General features: G+C 33.9%; 1 protein-coding gene across 1 annotated transcript; it reads left to right on the forward strand.

Moving 5' to 3' along the window:
• The first annotated feature begins 11,898 nt into the window (after positions 1–11,898).
• On the forward strand, positions 11,899–12,834 carry LOC112911300 (olfactory receptor 6C76-like). The gene has a single exon (XM_025987774.2). The coding sequence runs from the start codon at positions 11,899–11,901 to the stop codon at positions 12,832–12,834; it is 936 nt and encodes a 311-aa protein (XP_025843559.2).
• Positions 12,835–13,321: the final 487 nt, after the last annotated feature.

Here is a 13,321-nt window from a genome sequence, read left to right on the forward strand (position 1 = left end):
GGCTGACTTCTACCAAAATAATAATAAAATAAAGATTAAGAAAAAAATGAGAAGTGAAGGGGTAAGTCTGTGGGAGATGCCTATTAGCTTGAGATCATCCATATACCTGTTGCTCCTGACATCCAACCTCCTTCAGTATTCTGCTGGTTAACAGTAACAGCCTTTAAAGTTTCACTCGTGTAATTTGTACTCAAGATTTCACTAACTTAATGCAAGCCTCTGAGTTTCTTTTCTCAAGTGTCATAAATTCAGGTATTCCAAACCAATAATATGTGGCATTGAGAAAGTCATATAAAAATAGAAACAAAGAAATAGAAAAATTGTCATAATATTTTGACTTACATCTTCAATAGTTGCAACTTTTTCCAGTCTAGTTAGTTTACATTAAATTATCTTACACCATCAAGTGACTCATTCTTCTTGTTAAATGCATCTCCTTTCTGTTGATTGCTCCTTACGGTAGTATTCTGCAAGTCAGATTTCAGCTGAGGACTCTTGGCCTTTTAAAAAACATGAACTTGACCTAAACATCTGACGCCCATACAAGTAGGGATTCGGTGCTTTCACCAAACTTCTGAAAACTCTTCAAGATTGAAATCCTCATGACCACCTGTAGGTCTGCTTTTCCCTTTTTCCTGAAGACTTGTGTTTACTTTTGTCTCACTCACATGTTATTCTCTTTTCACTGCTATGGACCCAAGCAGATAGGAAGTATATCCTCATGCATGATGACTATATTATATGGCGTGCTTTATTTAGTTTTTGCAGGAAAGTTATAGAAAACAAGGCATTAAAAAAATGTTATCTACTCATACCTGGTAATTTGTTTCCGTGTCATTGTTCTGCTCTGTTGCCATGGTGGCCTCTTCCCTCTTAGTCATATCCTCCCTCTTTTCTCTTATTCTCTTGTGTTTTGCTTAACCTCTTAAAATTCAGAATTGTGTTAAGCTTTTCATTTTTTTCTTATTTTCCATCTTTTTCCATACCATGCCTACATCCTCCTGTGTATCAGCTTAAAAGTCTATCACCAATTTTTTCTAAAGTGTGATGATATCACGATCATATTTTCCTTAAGAAGAATATCATGTCATATCTTACATTGCATTTTAAACATTACATTTCATATAGTCCAGTTCAGCTATTAAAAATATACAGATATCTCCAGTGGTTATAAGTAATTACAATACAACTAAGATTCCCCCTCTCTTTCTCCCTTTATTTCATTCTTTACTTACCTATTTTCCTTTCTTTCCCCCAGACCCTTCAATGTATTATCTTTTTCTGAAAATGTCTACATTCTGGCCATTAAAGCACGATTTATACTCAGTAATCAAGTTTTTGAAATCCAAATTTGGTCTATTTTCTTTTTTCAAGGTTGGTCTATTTTTTAAGGTCAAAAGCATAGGGAAATGTCAATCAGCAAAGGATGGATTTTATAGGGTGCCAAATTATAAAGTTAGAAGTGAGAATTCATACATGAATACTCCCAGGCTAAATTTAAATTACAAAATTGCAAACAAAACCAAACCAAAACAAAACAAAACAAAAACCATCCAAACAAACCAAAACAAACCAAAACAAAAAACTATTGTAAACGGACATCATTATTTTGCTTGAATTCCAAATAAAATACTTGGCTAATGTTGATAAAATAGTCATTGTTTCTGACATTTTTATAATCCCAGGGACTTCTGTAATTACTTTTGCAATTTATAGGTAAGAGAGAAATGATTCCTTTGGGATATGAAAACTGGATATTTCATGAAATGTTAAATTCTATTGAATTTAATAAGAGGAAATTTCTCAAGATTAGGACTAATTAATTTTTCCTAATATGTCATATTTTATATTCCAATGTCATATTTTATAATATTCACATTGACCCTGTATATTAAAGGCATATATAATTATAATTATCTCAGGAAAACAGCATATTCATTTAATAAAATACATTTCTGAGATTCTGTTGAATGCTGTGAAGGATATCTATTCAAAGCTTGATTCCTACAAAATGAAGTTTCAGAGATTTCTTTATAAGATAACTCAACTGAGTAAAAAAGATAGTTCTAACTTCATGTCATATATCTCAATGGCTTACAAAGGAATCAACTTTTTTGTCCAGCTTCATGCAATTAGGTTAGTATGACTAAAATAAAAATTTTCCCAAACCTTGTTATTGTCCTCAGTAGCAATTTCATTCCCAACTGTCTTCTTTTATTCGAGTCCCAAAACAGAGGCAATTTCTGAATGCTGCATATCCATCATATTTTTTATATTCCTTTAACCTACTTTTATCTTGCATTCTCATCCAAAATACATTAACCCCAGCATCTTACACTCAAGATGTGTTAGCTTAAAGATTTTATCAGGACTAGAAACTTAATTTCATTTCTTTTTTTTTAAAGCCATATCTCCAATTTAGATTATATTAAATTTGGAGAACATTTTTTGCATCACATATAAAATAAATATATTTATTTTAAAAAAAATTTAGAAGGAGTGGTAAAAAAAGATTTAAGTCTCATTGTTTATTTTGTGATATTTCTAGCCTACATGAGAAGCACAATTGCTTCTTTTGTAGTTTTTCAGATTGCAAGAACTATAATCATTCTTGCATTCTCTCCCACTGATCTCAAGAGGATTAACTGATGAAACAATTTTTAAAAGAAGGAAACATTTCCCTGGAGATCATTGTACAAATATGTTAAAAATATGTGAATTATTTATTAAGTGAGGAAAACTCTAAAATCTATAAACTTAAGTTTAAAACCAAGACAAAATCTTCTTTTTAAAGCAGCTTTATGGTGTAGGCCAGAAGGAGTTTTTGGAGGTTACAGCTTACATATCCATGATGAGTATACATTCCACATGGGAAATATGAAATCCCCCAACCCATATTGTGAAAGACTTTAAGGGGATTATTGCTAAAAGTTTGAATCCTGATTCAATAAGGGGCTTATATTATACTTACCTAAATTAAAGCTCTCAAGGCATCCTCTAGAGTGGCAGTTTTAGGGACTTAATTTGTTTCAGGATTTGAAAACCAAGACATGTCATCATTGACAAAGGAAATAATTAAATGTGTGACATACCAGGGAAGGGTCAAACTCACTGAGATCTAGATTGAAAGGAGATGAGTTTAGGAGTCTAATGTTTGCAGCTATTATCTGTCTACATCCAATCTGTAGGAAATTTGGTTGATTCTACAGAAAATTTTATTTCAATTCATTTTACCTTCTTTATTTCTACTGCTAAGTACCTAAAACAAATACTACTGTTGTAACAAATAAGCTTTAAAATCATCGCAATGCTACATATTAGATATTTAAAGATATTTCAATGAAGTAAAAATGTATTTACAGAATGTACTATTATACTATATAACTTGGTCACTTTTCACAAATTTAACATACCCACATACGTAGCCCTCAGATAAACAGATACTCAGCCCTCAGATACTACGGAATCCTCCCTTTTTTCTCTTCTGGTCATTATCCCTCTCAAGGCTTAGCCACTGTTCTTACTTTCAAGGAATCAGTTCATGTTTCGAAAAGATTTAATACAATGGAAAACTATTTCCTGAAAATTTAAAGTGAAACATGCAGCATGGATGGCAGAGATTCTGTTTGTAGGGTGGGATGTGCTTACCTTACTCTATCCAGTCATTCAGAAATTGACTTTGAAGGTAAATAAAATAAGCAGCTCTGAAAACTAATAATTCAAACCCATGCAATTCTGGAAGCATTTGAAAATAACTTTAAGACAAAATATTTTAAAATGAGAAAAATAGGGGATCCCTGGGTGGCGCAGCGGTTTGGCGCCTGCCTTTGGCCCAGGGCGCGATCCTGGAGACTCGGGATCGAGTCCCACGTCGGGATCCCGGTGCATGGATCCTGCTTCTCCCTCTGCCTGTGTGTCTGACTATCATAAATAAATTTAAAAAAATGAGAAAAATATCTGTTAAAAAACAATGTTATCAAGCCATGAAAAGACATGGGGGGATTTTTAAATGCATATTACTTAGTGAAAGAAGCCAATCTGAAACATACATACCATATGATTGTAACTCTATGGTATATTAAATAGGCAAAATTATGGAAATAGAGAAAGATCAGTAGTTGCCATGGGCTGGGAAAAGGGGTTAGAGATGAGTAGACATAGACAGGATTTGGGGGGCAATGAAAATTCCCTATGTGATAACATAATGATGGATACATGTCATATATTTGTCCAAACCCAAAGACTCTACGTGGGGGATGAACTTTACTGTAAACTATGGACTCTGGGTGATTATGATGAATCAGTTAAAGTTCATCAGTTGTAACAAATGTATCACTCAATCTTTTTTCTCAGCTCTAACAGTTTCTGATTTTTTTTTTCCTTCCAGCCTTATCGGAATTCATTGCTTTCAAGGCCTGATGCACAACTTACCTTGTATTGAAATGCTTGTTTCCAATATGGCAACATGGAGATTCATTTTACCTTTCTCCTATTCCCAAGTGTGGATAGTTTGAGGATATTTAAGTTTCTTCACATTGCAGTGCTCTTTTTTAAGAAAACAATCCCCAAATTATGAATGCACATGTATAAACATAGAATTAGGAACAAACATGAGATTTATTTAGGATGAAGACAACGATAACCAGTCACACATTTAATTAAGCTATTAATATCATAAAATCCAGAAAATAAAATTTGCATTAACTATGTGATATAATTCTCTAATACTCTCTTTCCTTAAAATTTTTAATTGTATTTTTGATGATGTTGCCTTAGGTTTTTTTTTTTAGTAGACCATTTTAAAGTGTACAGTTTAGTGGTGTTTAGTCCATCCACACTGTTCTACAACCACCACCCATATTAAGTTCCAAACATTGCTCACTCAAAAGAAAACTCTACCCATTTAGCAGTCATTTCCCATCTCTTCTTTCCTGAGACTCTGACAAATACTAATCTGTTTTCTATCCCTGTGGATTTACCAATTTTGGAAATTTCATGTAAGTGAAATCATACCATGTGTAACCTCTTATGTCGGGCTTCTTTCCTTAGGATGGTGATATCAGGGTTCATCCACATTGAAGCATGTATTAATACTTCATTGGTTGGATAATATTCCATTATGCATATATACCACATTTTCTGTATCCATCCATCAATGAACATTTGAGGTGTCTCACTTTATTTTTTGGCTATTGCAAATAATGCTGCTATAAACAATAGTATACAAGCATTTGCAATCTCCTTTCAATTATTTGGGTCAATATCTAGAAATGGTGTTATCGAATCATGGCAATTTTATGTTTAACTTTTTTTAAATGGATCTCTGGAACTTTCCACTGTGGCTAGGTCATTTTACATCCCCCCTAACAATGTACTGGGTCTCCAATTTCTCTATAGCCACATCTGCCATAATTGAAGTGTAATTCACTATGGTTTTAATATGCATTTTTACGATAACTAATGATGTGGAACATCATTGCATGTCCTAGTTGACCATTTGGAGAAATGTCTGTTCAAATCCTTTGCACATTTTAAAATTGGGTTATTTGTGATTGTTTTCATGTTTTTGTTGTGGTTGATTTGTAACAGTCTTTATATAGTCTGGATACTAGAATCTTATCAGATATGTGATTTGAAAATATTTTTCCATATTTTCTCTATAGTATGTATGGGATTATTCTAGACTTAACAATTCCATGCATTTTTTTTCCCATAAAGAACTGAGAGTTCTTTTCAATTCAAGTGTCTTTTATTTATTTATTTATTTATTTATTTATTTTTGTCTAACCCTTCTGGCTAGAACTTCAAGAACAATGAAGAATAGCAGTTGGGAAACTGGACATCCTTGTCATGTTCCTGATGTTTAGGGGAGAGTGACATTAGCTGTGGGGTTCTCATGAACATTTGTTAGCAGTTAGGAAGTTCCTTTCTACTCTGAGTTTACTGTATTTTTGTCATGAAAGGGTTTTGAATTTTGTCAAAGGTTGACTTTTCCTGCATCAATTGCAATATTCAAGTTTTTCCCCCTTATATTTCATCTTCCATCATTGATGTATTATGTAAATTGACTTTTTTTTATGTTGAATCACCTTACATTCTATCCCACTTTATCATGGAATCTTACTTTTAAATGCAGCTAAATTTGCTTTCCTAGTATTTTTTGAGGATTTTTGAATCTATATTTATAAGGGATATAGATCTGTACTATTTTTTTTGTGATGTGTTTATCTAGTTTTAGTATCAGAGTAATGCTGTCCTCATAAATCAAATAGGAAGGGTATCATAATTTCCATGTTTAGAAGAGTTTGAAAGAGATTGGCCTTAACTCTTTAAAGCTTTGGGAAAATTCATCTGGCCTTAGATAGTCTTATTCATAGATTTTGGATTACTGATTCAATTTCTTTAAAAACCATAGGTCTATTAGATATTCTATTTCACCTGAGTAAGTGGTAATTTGTGGTCATCTAATTTGTTGATACACAATTACTCATAATTTATTTTGGTATCCACTTCTACTTCTACAAGGTCAATAGTCGTGAACCAACTTTGATTCCCGAATTTTGCAATTTGAGCCTTCTCTCTTTTTTTCTTGGTTAATCTAGCTAAGGGTTTGTCAACTTTTGTCAACCTTTCAAAAGAACCAACTTTGGGTTTTATTGATTTTCTCTATTTTTTCCCTTCTCCTCTATTTCATTTATCTTCACTAGTATTTATTATTTACTTTCTTTCTGCTGGCTTTGGGGTTCTTTTGCTCTTTTTCTCTGTATCTGTAAGTCTGAAGTTATATTATTCATATGAGATCTATCTCTTTTCTTAAAGCGGATATTTAAAGCTATAAATTTCCTTTTGAACACTGCTTTCACTGTATTTCATAGGTTTTGGTATCTTATGTGTCTGTTTTCATTTGTCCCCAGTGTTTTCTAATTTTCTTTGTGATTTATTCTTTGACCCATTAGTTGTTTATTACCACAAGTTTTTTCATACATACAATGAATTTGGTCCAAAGCCACTGAGAAGGCAAAATGAAGAAATAAACCACAAATAGTTTATATTGTCTAACTATGTTTACATTATTCAATTTGGTAGCCACTAAAAATTGAAATGTGGCTAGTTGAAACTGAGATGTGGCTAGTTGAAACTGAGATGTGCTGTAAATATAAACATACATCATATCTCAAAGACTTAGTACAAAATAATAATAGATATCATTAATTTTTAAATATGTATTAGATGTTGAAATAAGAATAATTTGGATGAGAATAATTTGGAGAATAATTGGGTTAAAACATCTTATTAAAATTAATTTCATATGTTTTCTTTCACTTTTAAAAAATAAGGCTACTAGAAAATTTGAAGTTACAAAAGCATCTTACGTTTGTATTTTGCATTATGCAAAATATGCATGTTAAATGTCTAATATATATGTTAGAGCCTTTGATATTGTTCCTAGGTCACAAAGACTCTGTTCATTAAATATATATAATTTACTTTTTTTGTTTTTCAAAATGAGTGATCTCTATTAATCATTAGGTTCACTGACTCTTTTGTTTCATAATCACCTTTCTGCTGTTCAGCCCATCCACTTTTCTTTTACTCTACATAGCATTTTTGTTATAGTATTTAAAAAATTATTTTAATGTACATATATTTAAATTTTTGTGAAGAATTCTTATTTATTTCAATTTTCATTGAAAAAATTTTTTTTCATGGAAAAAACTTAGTCTCTGATATTTACCTCCATATTTACAATGTTTGATATTTTTAATTCCTCCCTGAAATTCCAGTTTTCCAGCTGGATTCTGTTTTCCTCAGCTAAAGAACTTCCTGCAGCATTTCCTGTAGTACAAATGTGTTACTGAAAAATGCTCTTAGTTTGATTTTTATCTGAAAATGTCTTTATTTCCCTTTCATGTTTGAAGGATAGTTTCAGTGTATAGAATTCTAAATTAGCTTTTTTTTTTCAGCATTCTAAAGATTCCCCTGTTTTCTGGCCTCCATAGCTTCTGAAAAGAAGTTAGAAATTGTTTGAGCCATTGTTCTCTAATATTCATGGTATGTAATGTAGCCTCTTTCTCCAGCCACACTTAAGAGTTTCTCATTTCTTTGGTGTTTAGCAGTTTGATGATGATGTGTATGGGCATTTTATCATGCTGAAAGATGAGGTATCTGTAAAATCTCCCTTCATAGATTTCATAGACTTGTCACCAGGTTCTCACAGGGCAGAAGGGGTAGGGGAGCTCTCAGGACATATGCCCTAGATACACAGAAGTGCTTGTTACATTTCAAACACAAAATAAATAAGTATTTTAGGAAGGAATAGATGAATTAATAAATTAATGAAGGTAAAGGGGGTACATGGTGCTTTACTATAGTATATTTTGTACTGCATCTCCTGAGAACACAGTTGAAGGACATAGGAAGGAGTCTGTGTATTTTGGCATTTCTTGTATAGTAAACAAGCCAAAGATCCTCAGGGAAATATTTGCTTCTGAATCTGAATTCCTTGGAGAAATATGCACACAGTTTCCAGAATTCCCTGGGAATAAACCATAATAATTTGATAGGATAAATAGCTGTTTAATTTTAGTACCGTATTGTATTAACTTAATAGGTAATCCTGAGATGTCTATAAGTGTTAAAACTTATTTTAAGAATTACACATTTCAGTGTGATGTCTGGGAAGAAGGAAAAAAAGTAAACCTAAGTGCCTTATCCTGCAACGGGAATATAAAAAGTGTGAACATCAACAAACAAAATCCTTTGCCTGAATAATTCTGTTTCTATGGCTTTAAGAATAACTGTAAGTTTTAGTGTTTTGTAGACTGATTTATAGTTCACATACTGAAAACAAATCTGAAACTCTGAATAGTTAATTTATTATTCTGATTCATTTTATAGAGGATCTGAAATTGATTTGTTAAATGACACCATTTTTGACTAAAAGTGTTCATGATTTTGAAGTTAGGGAAAATTTTCTTGCAGTTTTTAATGTAAACATAAATAAAAGTAATAGGCTTGCTAAACATTATAGCACACTGTCCCAGTATATCTAGGGAATTGGGGAGCAGTAGTAAAACTAGGTCTGGTTTGATAAAATTCTTACTTGTGGGGGTGTAGGATCTGTTTTTGACTCAAATGACTGTAGCCATTGAAATACAATTAGTTGCCTCAGGAATTGTTCCTTAGGTTTGGGAGAATGTGTGTAACTACTAGGAAGATGCTATTATACTTTGGCACTAATAGCCAGGATCTCTAGAACCTTCAATATTCCCTGGAGAAAACTGTTATTATATTCTCTCTGATAAATTTTTGTTAATTTATGAGTTTTCATTCTTAAACACCTTTTCATAGTGTTTACCCTACCTAAAATGCCTTCCTCTGCATCCTAAGCTATTTTCAATGCTTAGTTTTGGATCCATCTTTTGTTTAAAAAACGAAAACAAAAACAAAAACAAAAAACATCCATTCTTATTAATCTCCTTCCATCCATAAGCCCCATAGTAAGAGTGAATCTCATTTACCATTAAGTTTATGGCACATTGTACATTGCTGTATTCACGCACAGATTTTGTCTCCTCAATACGTTGGTAAGCCACAATAGGCAGGGACATTGACATACACTTCCTTGACTCCTTGGTGTATAACAATGCGGTCTCCTTGGACCTATAAAACAACTGGGAATGCAAACTGGTACAGCCATTTTGGAAAACAGCATGGAGGTGTCTCAAAAAGTTAAGAATAGAACTACTCTATGACCCAGCAATTGCACTACAAGGTATTTATCCAAACACTTGCCCCCCAATGTTTATATGTTTATAGCAGCAATATCCATAATAGCCAAACTGTAGAGCCCAGATGTCCATCGAGGGATGAGAGGATAAAGCATACGTGGTATCTATATACAATGGAATATTACCTAGCCATCAAAAATAATGAAATCTTGCCATTTGCAATGATGTGGATGGAACCAGAGGGTATTATGCTAAGCACAATAAGTCCGTCAGAGAAAGACAATTATCATATGATTTCACTCATGTGGAATTTAAGAAACAAAACAAATGAACATAGGGGAGTAGAGGGAAAAATAAAATAAGATAAAAACTTAGAGAGAGGCAAACCATAAGAAACTTTTAACTACAGGGAGCAAACAGGATTTCTGGAGGGAAGATGGGTGGGGGGATGGGGTAATTGGCTGATGGGTACCAAGAGGGCACTTGATGTTAATGAGCATCAGGGGCTGTATGCAACACATGAATGCACTAAATTCTACCACTGAAACTAAAAAAATTGTTTACTAAGTGTTTCATATTGATGATGAACTCCTTAGAGAAGCGTAACTGATGATGAAGTCATCAAACAAGAAACTTGGCCTCAAGGGATGCAATGTTTATACCTAGGAGTTTTCACGACTTTTAGCTTAATGAGAGCTTATGTAATTTTCAACCACACAGTCAACTCCATTTGCATGGGCTTAGCTGTGGACTTACCACATTATTTGGGGGCGGTCAGTATTATTTGCAAGTGTCGAAAAACACTTGCCAAGTGACTGATCATCTGAGTAAAATTTGCCAGAGTTTCTTCTCTGTATTCCCCTTGGTGGAGGTAAATGACAGCTTTGCTGGAACTCATTTCTATCTATCAGGTAAAAGGCCCAGAGCTAAATACCAGTCACTGTCACATCTGAAGAAAAACCAATCTTAATGGTAAGTTTTTCTCTTTATGGTCTTCCCTTACTGTCTTACCTCTTTTCTACATCTTTTGTCTTCCTTCTCTTTTTTTTCTTTTTCTTCTCTATTTCCCTTCTCTTTGAACCCTTATTCACTTTATTTTGCATTTCACTTAATTATTCTTATTCTCTTCCTGTTTTCAGAACTATAACCAGAAGAAACACTGAATTTGTTTGATTCTGTTCAAGTCAGTTTTACTATGCAATCAGATAAGTTTAATATTGGCATAGGAGGCGGTAAAAGTGAAGAAATGAAGAGATGGAATAGGGACAAAACACACTACACTGATTTATAGGAATAAAAAAATCAGGACCAAGAAAGAGTGTTCATTATCTAAGTAGAGGCAGCGCAGGCCAAACCAGGGAAGAGCTACAGTTGTTACCCGTAATTACTTCTGGAATTAAACTTAAATCTAAGCTTGATTTCTATTTTCAACCATTGTAAGTATTTATATATCACCTTGTTTCTCTGTTGCACTCCTAGTCAGTTCCTTGAGGCAATGATATTTATACAGTCATCAGGCTGAGTAGTACTGTGACATCTTAGTGCTTACATACTGAGAAAAGTAGAAATAATTTTTTCTAGTGAAAGGGAATAAAAGGGAAAGGAGGAAAAATGAATGGAAATATCAGAAAGGGAGACAGAACATGAGAGACTCCTAACTCTGGGAAATGAACAAGGGGTGGTGGAAGGGGAGGAGGGCGGGGGGTGGGGGTGACTGGGTGACGGGCACTGAGGTGGGCACTTGATGGGATGAGCACTGGGTGTTATTCTGTATGTTGGCAAATTGAACACCAATAAAAAAATTTTATATTTAAAAAAGAAAGAAAAATAATCTTTTCACATGCCTGTTCATTTCTTTACCTCATTACCATAAATCTAAGCCAGACTACAAAGACAATTTATAAGATAGTTTTTTATTCATCAGATTTGTAGAAAATATTTGTCTTTCCTCAAAAATAAAGTAATAACAAAATAATAAAAAATATAAGTACTAGTTTTTGTTAGTTTATCTTACATTAATCATTTCAAAAATGTGCCCTATTAGTATGTATAATCAATAGCAACTACTAATATTCTGACATCATTATCTTCATAATTTACCATTGGTTCTTGTGCATATTGTTTTCTCAATATTTTTACCAGAGCAGAAGCGTATCAAGAGGTCAAGATGGAAAACCGTACAACTGTGACAGTATTTATCTTAGCAGGATTGACGGAGGACCCAAAACTGAAGATTGTGCTATTTGTCTTCCTGCTCCTCACCTACTTGCTAAGCATCTCAGGCAACTTAGTCATTATCACCCTCACTTTGCTGGACTCCCATCTCAAGACCCCTATGTATTTCTTTCTTCGAAATTTTTCTTTCTTAGAAATTTCTTATACGACAGTCTGCATCCCCAAATTGCTTGTAAGCATGGCAACTGGTGACAAAACCATTTCCTATAACTGTTGTGCAACTCAGTTATTTTTTGCCTTCCTTCTTGGAGCATCTGAATTTTACCTCCTGGCTGCCATGTCCTACGACCGTTATGTCGCTATCTGCAAGCCCCTGCATTACACAACCATTATGAGCAGCAAAATCTGTATCCAGCTAGTCCTTAGCTCTTGGATCACTGGTTTCCTCATCATCTTTCCAGGACTCATTTTAGGCTTAAGCCTGGACTTCTGTGATTCCAATGTCATTGATCATTTCTACTGTGACACGGCTCCCCTCCTGCAGATCTCCTGCACAGACACACACGTGTTGGAAATGATGAGTTTCATCTTAGCTTTGGTGACTCTGCTGGTCACTTTGGCCTTAGTGATTCTATCGTACACATATATCGCCCTGACAATTTTAAAAATTCCTTCTGCCAACCAGAGAAAAAAGGCTTTCTCCACCTGTTCTTCTCACATGATTGTCATCTCCCTCTCATACGGCAGCTGCATCTTTATGTACATTAAACCCTCGGTCAAACAGAGGATATCCTTGATGAAGGGGGTGGCAGTTCTCAATACTTCTGTTGCTCCACTTTTGAATCCCTTTATCTATACTCTAAGGAACCAGCAGGTGAAGCAAGCATTTAAGAACTTGCTACAAAGAGTTCTATCGTTATTCAAATAGAATCATAATGAGATATATAAGGAAGGTTAGTAGGGAAAATTGCAAAGGACGTGGTTAGATTGGGTCCCAATTTTACTATTGCACCATCCAAAATATAATCATATTTTTCCTTTCACTTCTTTCTGAAGTGTCATGATGTTTACATTAGCTCCTGTTTCTCAATAATGGCTTCCATTTCAAAATACTAAAACTTTATTTTTCTGTTCCATTGTAAGCATTGTCAATTTTTAAAAAACATTTTTTAAAAAAGATTTTTCTTATTTATTCATGAGAGACACAGAGAGAGGGCAGAGACACAGGCAGAGGGAGAAGCAGGCTCCCCTTCAGGAGTCTGATTTGGGACTGGATCCCAGGACCCCAGGATCACCCCCTGAGCTGAAAGCAGATGCCCAACCACTGAGACACCCAGGTGTCCCAACATCCTCAAATTGGACTCATTTCTTCTCTCCACTTCTTCCATTTAAATGTAGCAAATACTTGAAAGATT

The sequence above is a fragment of the Vulpes vulpes genome, chromosome 8, assembly GCF_048418805.1.
Source record: "Vulpes vulpes isolate BD-2025 chromosome 8, VulVul3, whole genome shotgun sequence".
NCBI lineage: Eukaryota > Metazoa > Chordata > Mammalia > Carnivora > Canidae > Vulpes > Vulpes vulpes.